General features: G+C 37.8%; 1 protein-coding gene across 1 annotated transcript in view; it reads right to left on the bottom strand.

Annotated features, from left to right (window-relative positions):
* The window catches only part of COBLL1 (cordon-bleu WH2 repeat protein like 1), a 55,390-nt gene that overhangs the window by 4,172 nt on the left and 35,262 nt on the right, over window positions 1-15,956 (bottom strand). Inside the window, exons 8-13 of the mRNA XM_050899791.1 lie at window positions 14,757-14,901; window positions 13,616-13,684; window positions 7,841-8,099; window positions 5,184-5,269; window positions 2,202-3,823; window positions 1,392-1,574 (exon numbers count right to left, since the gene is read on the bottom strand). Coding sequence (XP_050755748.1) covers window positions 1,392-1,574; window positions 2,202-3,823; window positions 5,184-5,269; window positions 7,841-8,099; window positions 13,616-13,684; window positions 14,757-14,901 — 2,364 coding nt within the window. The remainder of the gene's footprint in view (window positions 1-1,391; window positions 1,575-2,201; window positions 3,824-5,183; window positions 5,270-7,840; window positions 8,100-13,615; window positions 13,685-14,756; window positions 14,902-15,956) is intronic.

Here is a 15,956-nt window from a genome sequence, read left to right as displayed (position 1 = left end):
ATGCATATTTCCCATAGAATCATAAAACAAAGTTCACACACTATGCAAAACAAATAAAAGTTCAGTATTATTCAGAATGTAATTATGCACTGGAGGAAAAAAAAACCCTTAATAAAAATGTATGCAAACAAAAGCCACACAATATTTCCGGTAGAACAGATAGATTTGACCTCTAAGCGACTCTGAACAATACAGCGTTTTCTTAATCTTATCCTGTTTTTAAAGTGGCTGTGGTTAGTGACATGTAGTTAGAAGTAATACTACGGTGTATTATGTACCACTTTTACTGACTAGAGGTCAAAAACTACTTGAGCATGCTTGTAACCTTTCCGGGAAACTGAATCTTCCTATTCAGTGTAGAAATGATGGGAGGTCTACAAGCCTCAGAGAGGCTATTGCAGTGCTACACTGAAACAAAACCTTACGTATGAAATGGATTGTTCTAATATCTGACCATCCACTGAGAGATTTTGACCCTAGGGAATCAAAGACTTCCATAGAACAAAAAAACCCCCCTTGCATCCATCCACCACACATCATTTGTTTCTTTCAAGTTTCAAGTGGGAAAGGGAGGAGAAACAAGAAATACTGAATTTCTTTAACCTTCTGCAGTGAGAAATTATTCCTTAATACAGAATGCAAAATACTAACGCTGGGTCAAGAAAGCTTTGTGTGAGACTATCATTAAATTGTCTGGTTACAAATTTAAAACAATAGAGATTTTTAAAGTGTGCAACGTTTTACCCAATGAGAGAAGTACAGGTGAATTCTAGGAGAGAGAAAAGAAAAATTAAGCCACAGTTTTAAGCTGAGGGGGTGGGGGAAGATGGTCCTACCAGGACTGTTGACAAAACATTGAGAAATATCTTACTAATGATACCAAACACCAGCAGGAGGCTTAAAGTACATTTAAGAAGAATGAAGGACCTGATAAGAGTCTAAATAAATAGAAAAATATAATCTTCAGAACTTCTCTGTGTTATCTGCCTCAGAAGATTGCAGCTACTTCAGGTCTAGGGTGAAGTTGCTTAGCATGTGTCTAAAACCATACCACTTCAAACCATACAAACACAAACAAATAATTGAATATGTTCCTGATTTTATGAAAGAGATACTTAAATTGATAACTTAGAGATTTCTAATTCGTTTCAGGAAGATTTCCAACTGGATTTGTACTGTTTGAAAATATGGACATAGGAAGCTTTGCACGTGCATTCACCAGTTTATTCTGCAAAACTGAACTCTCTTCCCCACCTCCCTTCCCATTGTTAAGAGACCTCCTGGCAGCACTTTGTGCCAAAGCTAACTGCTTTTAGCGTCAGGCATTAATATGGTAATCTTGAAGGAAGTACCATGAGTTCATTGTTATGGATGCAATGATGAAAACTCACCCTTTTCAATTTGGCAGCAGCTTCTCCAGAGCGGATTGCAGCCAGCAAGCTCTGGTGGATCTGTTCTGGGTCAGAGCGCTGGAACGTCATCGCAGTTTGTCTCTTAGTGACAGGGGGTGGGGGGTCAGTGGAAGCACCTGACTGCGCCTGAGTCGTCTGCTCACTATTCACATTGCTGCCTTTCTATAAAGGGAGGAAGTGGGAGGAAAAACAAAACAAAAACCTTTAATCTGAATTAGTCATAAATGGAAAACTAAGTCAACCTGGCACAAGGTTGCATATCAAACTGCCACCATTCTAGTGTTTGCTTCATTCAAGATTTCAGAGATCAGCCACATTTCCACTATAGCACATCGTTTCTCCCTCAGATAATTATGCCAGCAAAATTTTATACCCCCGTTCAAGTGTGTTTGTGCCATGATCACTTGAAGCCAAACTCATCACACTACTCAGAATTAAATTTAAGAAATCAACACACAGAACCATAAAGAACAAATCATAAGCACTCCAAACATAAAAATAGGTATACACAGTATAAATGATTCTATTTAATTTACTGTTCTTCGAAGTAGGGGATGCTAATTATGGCAAGAAACAATTATTTCCAATAATCTGAATGAGGTTGTTTTCACTTTTAACATTCCCTGTATTCTTGTATTTCATTATGATGCTGTGCTACTCCTAGACACCACAAGGTGTCTATGAATACACCGCTTCCTGATCAGGGAGCAGTTCAGAGACTAGCCTCTAGACTAGTCACACTAGATGACAGTGGATCAACAGTCAACCAATATCAGAAATAAAGTTTACCTTATCCATTAGACCATTTTGTGACCCCCCTGTTATGGTCTGTAAGGAAGGGTTTTTCACTTGAGGCATGGAGGCAGCTGAGGAGAATTCAGCTGCCGAAGCGGCAGAGGAGAGTTCAACAGGAAATTCCTCTCCCGGTGCCTGGCTAGTGATTGTACGCGTCTTATTGAATGATTTTGACCTTTTGACTGCGGATGAGACAGCAAGAGCAAAAGGGGATGGTCTCGAACTGGAGTACGGCTTTGGAACTGCAAAAGTTCTAAGAGTTCTTAGGTTCAACGGTGCTGGTGGACAGGAGGGAAAACTTGAAGGTTTATCGTTTTTAACAGGAGAAGTGGAGGATTCAATTTTTTTTCCGTCATCAACTTTTTCTTCATCTGCTGGAGGAGAGGAAGTACTTGTTTTATGTAAAGACAAAGAAGTTGGATCAGGTGATGAGGTATTTTTTCCCTTCTCTGTATTCTTAGCTTCATTTTGAATGGAATTAGGAGCACAAATAGTACTTCTGGCAATTGCAGATGTGACATAATGACCTGAAGCTCTTCGTTGCATCTGCAGATAAAAAGAGCTAGGCTTCATTGTAGGACTTAATGCATTTGACTTGTCCTGAGTCTCAGAAGAAGCATTTGTATTATCCAAGCTTAGCATCAGTGGGACACGCTGTTTGGAAGACTCTGTTTCCGTCCGATTGCTCTCAGTAGTAATCTCAGCTCCAGACATCACAACACGTTCAGAAATGCTGTTCACTCTGTGCAGCAGATCATTTGCTGCTGCAGGTTCATTTTGTGAACCAACCTGTAAATGACCCACACTTTTTGGAAGATGAGAAATTTCAGCTTGCACTATGAATTCTTTGGGGTCTTCATGCTTCAGAGAGTTTTCCAAAGTAGATACCTCTTGATCCTTATGATCTGATGGAATTTCTGATTCCCAGCTCTTCATTATTTCTAAGGATTTTGGAGGCACTATTTTATAAGTAGTCATTCCAATTTTTGGTATGTAATCCCTTGTAATTTCATTAGCGGGCTTGGGTTTAGGTTTGGTGTCCTGTCTATAAAGAGGGTGACCTTTTACAGGAGAGCCATCTGGAGTTTTTGCAGTTGGTTCTGGTGAAGCAAAATTACTACCATTTATACAAATGTGACTCTGATCTTTTATGGGAATTACTTTTTCATGGGTAACTTCTTGTCTCTCAAGATTTTGTTCTGTTGAAGTATCTTCATCCTCTTGTATTCCATGCATCACTTGAAGAGGGTTGTTTGTATCTGTGTTGTGTTGAGGGACCAGTCCTCTGAATGTGGATGATTCACAACCCTGAGGAACAATAATTTCTTTCTGTGTAGTCCTTCCAAAATTGCTATCCGATGGACCTGTCTGGATTGCAACATCCTGAGTTTTTACTGTGTCCAAGCTGGTTTGATTTGTTTTCTGATCTTGCTTTTCTGGAATCAGTTGAGGATAATTCCCATGACTTAGAGAGATGTCATTTTTATATGCCTGGCAGTTTGATAGTCTGTCAACTTCAAGCTTGTTATTTTCTCTAAAATCTACTGTTTTAATTTCAGCTGTCTGAAGTTCTTTTCCTTCTTCTGTTGTTGGAAGGAGTTTTGTATCACTGTGATCTTTAAGTAAAAGAGAGATTCCAAAATTAATACAAATGCCAAAAAGATTCAACCTCCCCCCTTACATCACAAAGCCCCACATCCAATGTATTTATCTACAAGGACTGGCTCCTCACTGATATTAAAATTTTCCTTAACACTTACTTTTAAAGGCTATTTAAAGATATACTTATCTTTGACTAATATTGCCAAATAATAGTATTCTAACTCAGGTATTCTTCCTTAATTAACAGGCTACTGGTGCCATGCATCAACTTAATAGAAAAATCTATTCTAGAATCATTTTAAAAGTGCTAATGAATTTCAGTTGATTATATAGACATCAGTGACTCAAGAGCTCAAGGACTATTCAATATTAAGTTAGATGCAATTTTGATTTAGTTCCACACTTTTGTGGCTTCTGTTCTTTAGTTTTAACATTACAAATGTTATCTGTCAACTACACCTTATGTATTTGTACAAGGGAACAACTGGAAAACATATGGAAAAAGCAATTTTAAAACTCTATTTTTCCAGCTGTTTAGCAGGTCTGATAATTCAGTTTTCTACCCCTGGACTAACACAGGAATATTTGGGTCTAATTGTTTTAAATACAATATTGGGAAAAATTAAATTCTTTAGGGATACTCATTTGGGGTGGTATTTTGCAAAAAAAAAAGTGTCTCTGCATTTCAAGTATGTTATAAAATGGCAGTTAAAACTTATATCACATATAAACAGGACTCATGCAGTATATTGTTATGATTTATAAACAGAGGTGTGCTGAATATAAAAGACTATGGAAGGCCTAATATATAAATCTGAAAACCAGTGTCACAAAAGGGTAAAATAAATCAGTCAGGTCACTAAATCCACAGAAAAATTTATGATTCATTAGATGCACAGGATGTCGTCATTTCTTTTCAAATCAGCGTGTCACTTTGTTCTATTTGTGTTTAAAAATATTTGCATTTTCATGCAGAAAACTCATGCTAATTTCATAAGCAAAGAACAACTGATGGCCTCTCCTTCCCCGCTGCGGCGCGGTGCCCATGTCACACCACATGGCAGGATAACCTCTGTGTCCAGACTTCTCTCTCCTCAGCACTGCTCTGCCCATACTGCCCTACAACAGCAGGATGCGGCTTTGACTACTGTTATAATGAAAAAATATTAAAAATAAAAACCCCAAAACCCCAAACTGCAGTCAATTCTTGTCACCTCATCTCAAAGAGGATACACCAGAGCTAGAGAGAGTACAAAGAAAATAATCTGATGATAGCAATTCAAGAGTTGACTGTATTGTCATTTTTTTCAAAGGAATAGAAAAGTTCTCTTCAACCTTGCTTTGAAGTATTAAACATGAGTGGGAACTACTCACCATCGGTTTTATTTTGATCCAAAATTCTAAGCTTCCTGTCTTTTTCAAATGCAGCTTGCTCACTGCTTATCTTAGTCTGTAGTTCTCTGCAAAGCACAACAGTACATTAAATATGCTGGTATCATTCATTTCAGTAAACACAAGAAACTATGCAAGAGAACTGGCAATATTCCTCAAACACAGATGGACAAAATAGAATCACTCTGCCAAACACTGGAGTACTCAACAGAATAGATTTTTTTTTTTTTTGAAACAAGAGGAAATGCTGCTATGATATTTTACCAAAATGACATGCAGCTTCACTCTCTTCTGTGTAAGCAGATGATCAGTTTTCCTTTCGCTTCTCCCCCTCCTTTTGTTTACTCATGCAATTTGAACAAGCCCCTTTCCAGTAATAACTCCGTTTCAGTGAAGCCACAATGGTTTATCATTCCTATAACAGTGTTCTTAGTGTGAAGAGGTCTGAAACCCCCAACATTTAAAACGTGTCCTTGATTTTGTCCCCGGCACAATATACAGGAAGCTGCATGAGACACTGACTGCATATGAACATCTGAACTGTGCAGTACAGAATTTTCAAAATAGTAATGAAGAATTTTCTGTCCCTTTCAAGAAATACCTTGAGAACAACAAAGAAACACGCATCAAACATGTTACTTGCATACTAAACATTTTGCAAATGCCTACAATTTCTGTCCTCAGACCACGGGGGACAAGAGAAGTGCACAAATGCTGAATAAACCCCCTATCTTTTTTGGGGGAAATATTAAGTCCTTGGCTTAAAAAGGTAAATGAAAAAGGCCAAAACACTTAAAATTTTTCTTTAAAAAAAATTATTAGAACTTCAAACTTACATCTCTGTTTAAGACATTTTTATTTTCTGTAGTTACAAATACTGGCATTATGAAGATTCCAGTTCATTTGCCACATCAAATGTATTATTTGTCAGGAATCAGTGCCTTGAGCTGAAACATCTGCTTTGAATCATTTAAAATGATAAATTCCTCAATAACCATCCATCCTCGTGTTGCTTGTACAGTCCAAAATATACTGTGTCCAATAAACCACTAAACAGGAGCATACGCTCTCAAAATTATTGTTGGAAGAAAGTTAAAGCTCAGTCCTGCACTCTCTACTCTTACTTATCTCCATTCCCTTGAGCACAGCTGAGGGACTGAACTACAAGTATTCACAACAGGCTGAACTGTTTTTAAAAAAAAAAAAAAAAAAAACAAACCACCAAACCAAAATCAAACCCAAAAGCCACAGAACACCACAGAGTATCATTATAGAAATCAGTGGTTTTGACTGGAATACTACACATATCCCTGGTTTGATTAAAAAGCACTTCTTCAGAGTAACTAGATCTTTTATATAAGATCTGAATTATCAAAAGTTTTCCAGAAATATAATGTCAGAGAAACCCTAGTCCTCATTCTGGAATCCCTGTGATATTTCAGGAAAGAAAGGATTGCCAAACTCTAAAGTCAGAGCACAGTGCATGCTAGATGATACTCACCAGAATTACAGGCCATGAAAGGCTATTACAAGTTAGTGAGGGAAAAAAGAAACATCCCCTGGACAATTGGCCAAACTGGCCCAATAACACAGGTCTGATAATTTGCAAGTTCAAGACAGCTTAAAAATAAAATTTGGCTGATCCTCCTCCTTGTAGATTCCCATAGAGCAGACATACCCAAGCAACTGGCACCGTATTTGTCAGGACAGAGCACCAAAGATTTTTGCAAAGCCCCATTTGGCCTTGGACTGATGAAAAAGACCCTTGAAATACAAGTCAAAGCTCTCCATACTACCTTGAAAGTCCTTGGCTACTAGGGCAGTCACACATTTTGGCTTCAGTACAATAATTGAAATAGTTCTTTCAATTTAAATTGGGAACAGTAGCCAGTTTAGTTGCCCCAGGGAACAGAGAAATAGTGAATTACATTAACACAATGGGACTTCTCTGGACAATCAACATTTATTTCAAGCAGGCACTAACTCATGTTGGAAACCTGCTGAGTCAGGTAGTTTAACAAACATGCTGAAGGGCAAAGGTACAGCATCACCAGAAGGGAAAAAGAGCGGTTAAGGAAACTAATGTGTTTATTCTTTAAAAAGGCAGAATTAACTTGTTTTCCTGAGAGCAGATTGATTGAGACAGGTCAAGACAACTGGCTAACGTATAAGGAAAAGACAAAAGAAAAATTAAAACCAAAACAAATATGCAAGCAATAGATAACTGTGCCCAGAACAACAGAAACGGCCGATCTACCTGTTTTTCCCCAACTGTAAGAATGAATTTGTAAATTTTCATTTAACTAATCAATCCACATTTTTTCACAGCATGCTGCTCTAGTAAATATGCTGGGTATTTTAGAGCTGGGTTCAGCTTTTCTGGGGTCTGGCTGTTTGAGTAGTAAGGAAAGGGAGGCTTAAACAGAATAGCCTGCAGAACACTTCTTTGCCATTTTTGTTGAAAAGCTTCATGAATTACTGTGCACAGAAGAGTGCTACAATGAAAGCTAAGCATATTAAGCTCATTCCTCTCTCACAATTCTCTGTTCTGTGCTCCACAATGAAACAGCACTCTACGTTTTATTTGCCTCCCCCATTCCCTCCCCAATGCTCCTTTCTTTGTCACAAAACGTACTTACTTGCCATCTGTGCTCATATTTTCTTGTTTTTCTTCCTTGAAGCTTTGTGAGTTGTCTACAGAAACACTGCCAGAAACTGGAGCTGACGAAGCAGGATCATTTTTTTCAGTCTCCAGTGGTACCTCAGCAGAGCTGAAGACTGCAGTAACCTCTCCTATCCCGACAGAGGTATTTGTACTTTCACTGTCCTCTCTGTGTTGCACACTCATCTCTTCCCTTTCATCAATTTCCTCCAGGTTGTATTCTGAGCTCCTGACACCTACACTCACAGAAAGAAAAAAAAAAAAAAAACCAACACAAAAACCGAAACAACCCACAGCTCTCAATGCAGGGTGTAGATACAAAGGGACTAGTGAAGTCAGCCTAAGTAGTTTGAAGAAGAAAAACTGAGACTTCTTTTCATAATTCAGGTAAAAAAAAAAAAAAAAAAGACTCAGAGTTTTAACTTCACGGTATTTTCTGGTTCTTTCCAATTCTCTCTTTTACACGTGAGAATATGCTCATCACCATGCTACTGTCCATCTGTTTCTGCCTCTGTAACTACTGTGTAACATTTTCCTTGTTTAACCCAAGTACTGGATAAGGATAGATCAAAATATATTTAACAATATCATAATCCCAAATTTCAAGGAGGCAGACAGTTTACTTTACCCAGGTTTCTTAATACTTCTATTAGCTCTCCAATGAGGTTTAAAATACATGGTTCCTTTATATCAAAGTAGGTGTGTTAGAGAAGTAAAGAGCAAACCAAATCTCAATTTGGTTTGAACAAGTTTGATCATCACTATCAAAAATTTCCCATAATTATCCTAAGTGTATTAAAACATAGTTAGAAGTGTCTTGTGCAGTGCCCTGTGTTACAGTAGAAATGCACAAAAATAAAGTACACGGAAAAGTGTTAAACCATAAAAATAATGAAGTTTTCAGCTAGAGCATAGTTAAACTAAAAAGTTTAGTTACTGTATTAGGACACACATAAGTCAGTGTACCTCAAGTTCAACTAATAAATCCACCTATTTTGATTTCCAGAGGGATTAACCATCTCTAGCTTTACTTCCCTGCCAGCAATCTTCCTACAAGATGACGATTCACATTTTTCAAATATTAGTAAGTAGACCATACAATTAACCTCTTGGCTTTGCACCTTGCATTCTGTAACACAAAGGAGATAGTAATTCCATCTATATAGTGCAATATGGTGCCATGGAAGGCTACTGGCAACAACTGAGCCATACAAGCAGTGTACTCTGCCTGACCTGACCAGGATATTCCTGTCAGCTTTGCATGCACCAGTACGTGTTAGGTACAGGCCTTGCACTTGGGCAATTAGGTTTCAGACTCTTCCAAGTTGTATCAGTAAATTTCCAAGTGTAAACAAAGGCTAACAATGAATACAAAATACTGGCTTAAAGCAAGCAATACTGGAAAGCAGCAGATCCCAGAGCACAAAAAAATCTTAGACTGACTTTTTTTTTTTTTTTTACAGACTGGTATCCTACAATGCTTCCAGTACTTCTAGAGAAGTACACTGTTATAGAAACATAATAGAACACTGTATATATTGGAGAAAGTCTCAGTACAGAACAGAAACTTTGATTTTTCCAAGAGGGTCATTAGTTAAGAGTTCAGTAATACCAAAGTTACTCATTCGCAGTTACAGAGCAACTACAAAAGCCAAACATTTTACTATTTAATTCTAGGTTTTTGTATTGCACCCTTGTAATAACGCTTTGTAGTTACGCATTAAGCAATGTGATCAACGTGTCATAGCGCTGAATGCAGAGGTGATTTAGATCCCCAGGGAAAGAGGGGCAAGACTGCAAAGCGGTGCAGGTGAGCTCCTTCCATGGGATTTAAACACAGGTACATACAAATATGCCACACTGGTATTAAAGGGACTCCTTAAGAATTTACTAGTAGTAAGGGCCTTCTCTTCCTTTCCTCCTCGCCAAACCCTTTCATCACCATCTAGGGAAAAGTCCTGCCAGCAGCCTCATACTTTGGGAGATGATTTTAGTGATAGCAATACGATTTTATGTGTGCAAAGATAAATATATATGTCACAAGGTACAAACAAAGCATGACAGAAGGTGGGCAAACATCAAACCTGCTGAGACTGTTCCACAGCCCATAATCAGCTCTCAAGAACACGGTCTCCTTCACCAATGAGAACTATTATGCCATGGGCCTGAGCCATCACCAGCCACAGGAACACAGACGAAGACCTTCAGTCTAAATACTCTGTGGAAACCTGAATTATACAACAAAGCACAGCCAGGACTTCTGACAAGACAAATGGAAGCATTCTGTAGTTGCTCTGGCTTTGTGCCCAGCCAGTGCTGCCACCTCTGTCGCTTTTCCTCTGGAGAGAAGTATAACAAAGGCTGAGTTGTATCTATACTGATGGAATGGAAACTTAGCTTGGGTTGGTAGGAGACATTCCTGCTATGTGAAAGTCTGTCCTTTGCTGTGCTAGGAACACTTCCAAGCGTTGGAGTGGACTAACCTGACCTACAAATGTGTAATACCAAACAAAAACCCTCACACTTTTTCCAAAGTGCTCTACTTCATTTGTCAGCAGAATATCAGCCTTGTTTGGAGTTAATTTCAACTAGTGGTTTTTCATCTGTTACGGGATCTCATTCCAGACCTGGGCCACCACTGCTGCAGCAGAATAAAGTCTGAATGCATTTGATACATAAACAACATTTAACAGCCATCCTTCACTTACATCATGCAGTTAACCCCCCAGAGGAACAGTTCCGACTTTACGACTTGTTTCCAAACCCTCAGTTTAGAGTTTTTATATGCAACGTATCGCTAGGAAGTACTTATGGCAATACCACCTACATACTGTTGCCTTATTGCTTATATACTCTCTATATAAGTCCATATATAATATAAATTGCATTTTTGTCTGTGTATAATTTATTCTGTATGAACATTAGTCATTGAGTTTTAATTAGCCCTAAAAGAACATCGTTAAAGCCTACAGGATGACATTGTGAAGACATACCTGATAAGATGACTGACATACCAACTGCAAGTCTCCTTTGAGTCAGTAAGAATACTCTTTGCACAACAGAGAATAGGCTGACACTGCTGTGTGAGCCGTTATCCTTGTAAGCACCAAAACTGGAAAGCCTGACTACATCATGCAAATCTGCCAGTGTTTTTGCTCTTGACACTATAGTCCTTTGCAAGGTTCTTAAGAGGTACTGTAACCAAGAAGATTATATCAAGGGATTTGTTTGATGGGAAATTATTTTCAAATCTGTAATTTTTTAATTATTTTTTTTAAACACCATTTCACCCTCTTCCCTAGAAAAAAGACTGAGCATTAATTAAACTTTGGGAAGGGGAACAAAAATCATAACTGAGAAAAAAATTGTTGTTTATAATCCCAAATGTTCAAATTAATTCTCTGTCAATGTTTATTCTAGTAGATGTATGCCTCCAAACTACTTTTGTCAAGGTACAGGCTGTTTTTACACCATGGGAAAACTGTCATTTCACAACAGAAATGTTGCCTATTCCAAATTATATAGCATAGTTCCACTTAACGTATACGTGCCTATTAGCTATGCGCTACTTAGACACCAAATTGAACATTTGTAATGGTTCATTATAGGGCAGAAGGTAACGCCATATTTGCAGCTTAACTTTTTTTGCTTATTTGCTAAAGTAGCAATGCATAACAGAAGTACTTTGGGAATGCCAGTCACAGCTGAGCAAAAACTCACAATGCTTCCAGAAGCCTGACAATCAAAGCAGTATTAATCCAAACAGAAGGAACTACTAAGTTTATGTAAAGTTAACATTATGCCCAACTTAGCAATTAAAGAGATATTGAACTATTTTATCCATTCAAAACAATACTCAAATGTGCATAGTTTTCAGTCTAGGAATAGGACAAGTGTACTGCAGTTGATTTTGCTCCAGGTGAATATTGGTTCTCACAGCATGATGGGCTTTGCTAAAAGGACCTTTTATACATAGGCCTCAGGATAGTTTCAGAGATGCCACCAGAGAGCAGCAGTATCCCATGAGAAAAAGAAAAAAAAAAAAGGCAATGAAGCTGTGCTATGCGACTTGTCTCTACATTTAAAAAACCCGCATTAAGTCTTCAGCAAAGGACATTGCATGAAGACAGCAGCAGCAGAACCAGAGAATGAAGACTGTCACTAACTGCAGAGGTAAATCCCAGGGCTCAACCCAGACTGTTCTAAGCCCAGGGAAGATGATTACATTTTTCTATTTCTTTCCATTACAGCTTAAATTAAAATATTTAATTACAAAAACTCAAATGTCTCAAGGAGAGGTTCCTAAATCTATGGAAAAGCAAACAAGCCATTTCTATGAAGCTCAGGGCTGTTTATCTATGCAGCACTCGGACATTACAGTGATAGGAAATGCAGAAATTCTAGCATGGATCTACAATCTTAAGATAGAAACAAGCTCAAGAAAACCAAAAAACTTGATTTTAAATCACAGTGTGATAACTTTGCTCATCATCTTAGACCCGTCACATGTAGATAAACAGTTTTCAACACAGAAAATTAAGTACTAATAAACATCATTAAGAGCCACTCACTTAGAAGTGACTACCCTCCTTCAACTGCTACAACAACTAGGAAAAGGAAAGGTTACAGCTTCATTACATCTTCAATCTCAGACTGCACAGTATAGGTTCATACTTCCCATTTATTAAGTTACATATTATTTCTATTAAAGGTCTTTTCTGACAATTTACATAAATTGCCCTAAACACAAACCAAGCCCAAATGTACTGATTACTGATCTTTTTTCCCCCCTTTGCCAGAGACCTAGGATGGCAGGTGACTTTTTCAACTCTTGTTGTGGTACATTTGTGTTTTACCACTCCAACAAATGTGGTTGGCATCCCGAATAAAACAACTGGAAAACTACTTAAGAGTTCCTGTCAACTAGCACAGAAACTGTGGCAGTGGCACTCCACATGCTTAGTGTTTATATATTTCATTCTTAGTGAAATACATTGAAGAGTGATATTTCCAGACTGCACTGGCACTGATTATTCCAAAAGCTTTTACAAATTTTAGAAGACTCCTAGATGCTGTATCTTGTATCTGAACCTTACAGTCTGATGCTTACAAACAGTACTTAACAGTACAAACTGCATAAATTTAAAAAGTATTATGTTCAGCAGCTAAAGAATTGTATTTTAAACAGCTATACTTTTATGTATCACATTTTTTCCATAGCACCCAACAAATGATTTGATTTAATATATAAACAACTATTTATGCATACAGTTTATATTTACAACTTATGTTTTCAAAGGCTGTTCAGATGCAAACCAAAAGGCAGGCACAGATTTGCCCCTACCCCTAGGTTATGCAGGTCAAGGGCAGTACAAGGCGAGGTTCTGGAAACAAGACTGGGCTTTAGCTTTTGAAAGGCTTGTTATGAGGTATACAAAAATCACAGAAGTTCTGGCTTGTTCTTGTCTACAACTTGTGGGGGAGGAGGGCAAACAGGGATAATGTTCAGTTTATTAACTGTAAAGCACAGAGACCAATACAAAACATATTGTATGTGTTTCTGTAGACAGTAAAGGTAAAACATCTTTATTTTAGAAAGCCATATTTGTACTTCAAAGGAAAAGTTAATTGATCTGGAGTTAAAATTAGTTCTATACTTACGACACATCTGTATTATAGTAATTTATTACTATGAATTATCATAGCTTGCTATGAAGTAGATTTTATCAATGCATTTGGAAAAAGAACCAACCTGTTTCAGACTGCATTTCAGTGGCTCTTTCTTCCACTTTAGTAGGGGCTGATCCTGTTGACTCTGTTACTGCAAAAAGCCAAGTAACAAGCTTTTTTATTGCCTCTCAATTTCTCCACCAACAAAAGTTCCAGATAAAATGTTAAATTGTGATCTTACAGACTGGCACGTTCTTCAAGAAATGCACCTTCTCTTAAGCAACCGGTGCTCGTTGTCACATTTCCCAGATATTTTAATCTCAACTCTCAGGTATTTTTGAATCAGAGAATTGAATTTATGATCAGACAGAAGAATTACAAAAGAACAATACAAAACTTTATCTAAAATTCTTCTTCTCAGTCCATTTCCTATTAAACCCTCTCTGATCCAGAGAAGCTAATCTTTTCTCCCCACCCCAAGCCGTCCATCTGATTAACACAAACACGATTGCTATAGTTAACCTAACTACAATTAATTTGGTATTTTCTGCTTTTTTCTGATCTGCATGCCCTAAAACCTGCCTACTTTCTCACACTTGTGAGAAAATAACGGAAGATTGGTGAGGAGGATTGTAAACACGCCCAAGTGACTTGCAGCTGGGGTGTAGAAAACACATACATTGTACTAATTGTTGTTTAGTCTTGTGTGTTTGACAAGTAGAACATCTGTGTTTAGATAACACAGGCCTGCGATAGACTTGGAGGCACCCTATCAAACATGCTTGAGATTCCTGCCCTGCTGTGGGAAAGATCAAAGCACAGTCGTAAACTACGCCTGCGTGAATCCCTGATACACAGCTGAAAACAGCAGGTTCGGTGATCCTCTCGCATGGACAGAGCTCCGCAGTGCCCGCGTCCCCACTTGTGTGCCTCTGCCTGGGTGCTGCTTCAAGGATCCCCTGGTTGGCGAGGTAATGAAAATAAATTTACTCTTTGCATTTCATCCATGGTTTGTGGTTGTTCCTGCGTCCTGCCTATGCCGGCTCACACACACTACATGAGCCAATCTCATAAAGTAGTATTACCGCTCCTTACAATCTGAAGATGTTTGGCACTCATATTTTTACTTGAGGTTCTTATCTCATAAGGTGGTATTTCTTTAATGTTTAGCCAAATTGCCATACTTTCTGTTGCCTCCCAATTAAACAGCATAAAAAGATTACCAGTCTCGTTATTGCTTTCACTTTGATCTTCTGGTGCTCTAGAGGGTGGTGAGGGTGCTTTGCGCTTCATCCTCCGTAGAGAGGAGTTCACAGAAGCGGTGTCATTGAGCGGCAGAGAACCCTTCCGTACTAATCCCGGAGGGGCCTAAGAAGGAGACAGGGGAGGAAGAAGTTTATTAGCAATCAAAGAAAAACAGCAAAAGAGCTCTAGTAATTATTCTCCAAAAGTATTTATAATATACATTTGGGAAAGAGAGAATATATACCTATTACCAAACATATTATGTTTCCCATCTTAATTCCTCCGAGGAGTAATTTTCGGGGGGGGGGAAAAAAAAAAAAAAAAAAAAGATTTTCTAGAGTAATTGAATATATTCACAGAGGTACAAGATACAGCAGTAAAAGAAAATCAGTTGTTACATACAGTATAAAAGAGAATTTGAATTCTTTTATGCCCAAAGGCTATTCTACAAACCCCAAATAATTCTTTTCTAAAAGTAGCTAAAAATCATTGTGGAAAGAAGCTTCAACTACACCCCACTGCAATGACATGACACAACGTTTCCTTCTCCATTCCTTCAACAGCAGTCCTAATTGGGCTGTATATATAATTATTAGGAATTTTTTTCCCTACTTGAAATACTTTTATAGAAATTTTTTGAATGCCAGCTTTCAAAACTTATCTTGGAAAGTACAACTGTCTTACAGTCATACTACTTACTGAAGTTAAATTGTAGTAAGTTGTAAAAACAATAATTATAATACCTAGTGATGTTAAACTGTAATAATGTCATTATTGTAGCAAAAGACAAAAAATTTTCTTAATTCACAAATAATCAAAGCCACTAAAAAAAAAAAGGACAAAGGCTACCTACTGAAGACTTCATAGTTTTATGATGTAGCAGTCCAACTGCATTTTAAATTGTTTTAAAAATACACTCTGTGTCTCAAAAAGACAGTGGTTGTAAATTTGCCTATCATTCTTAACTGCAGTTTGCCTTATGCTGAAGAAACCTTGTATTTCCACATCTATTAGAAAGATAACACTCAGGATCCCAGCAATAAAGGAGTGTATTTTGGCACTAGACACAGCTGCCTATTTCTGTAGTAATTCTGATCCCTATCACGTGTCTACTCAAAAATATAATAAAATCCAGCAGTGACATTTGTATCTGGATAGAAGGATCCACACAGCAACTG

The sequence above is a fragment of the Gymnogyps californianus genome, chromosome 7, assembly GCF_018139145.2.
Source record: "Gymnogyps californianus isolate 813 chromosome 7, ASM1813914v2, whole genome shotgun sequence".
Taxonomy (NCBI): Eukaryota; Metazoa; Chordata; class Aves; order Accipitriformes; family Cathartidae; genus Gymnogyps; species Gymnogyps californianus.
Note: the sequence above shows the minus strand (reverse complement) of the source record. Positions and strands in the feature narration are given on the sequence as shown.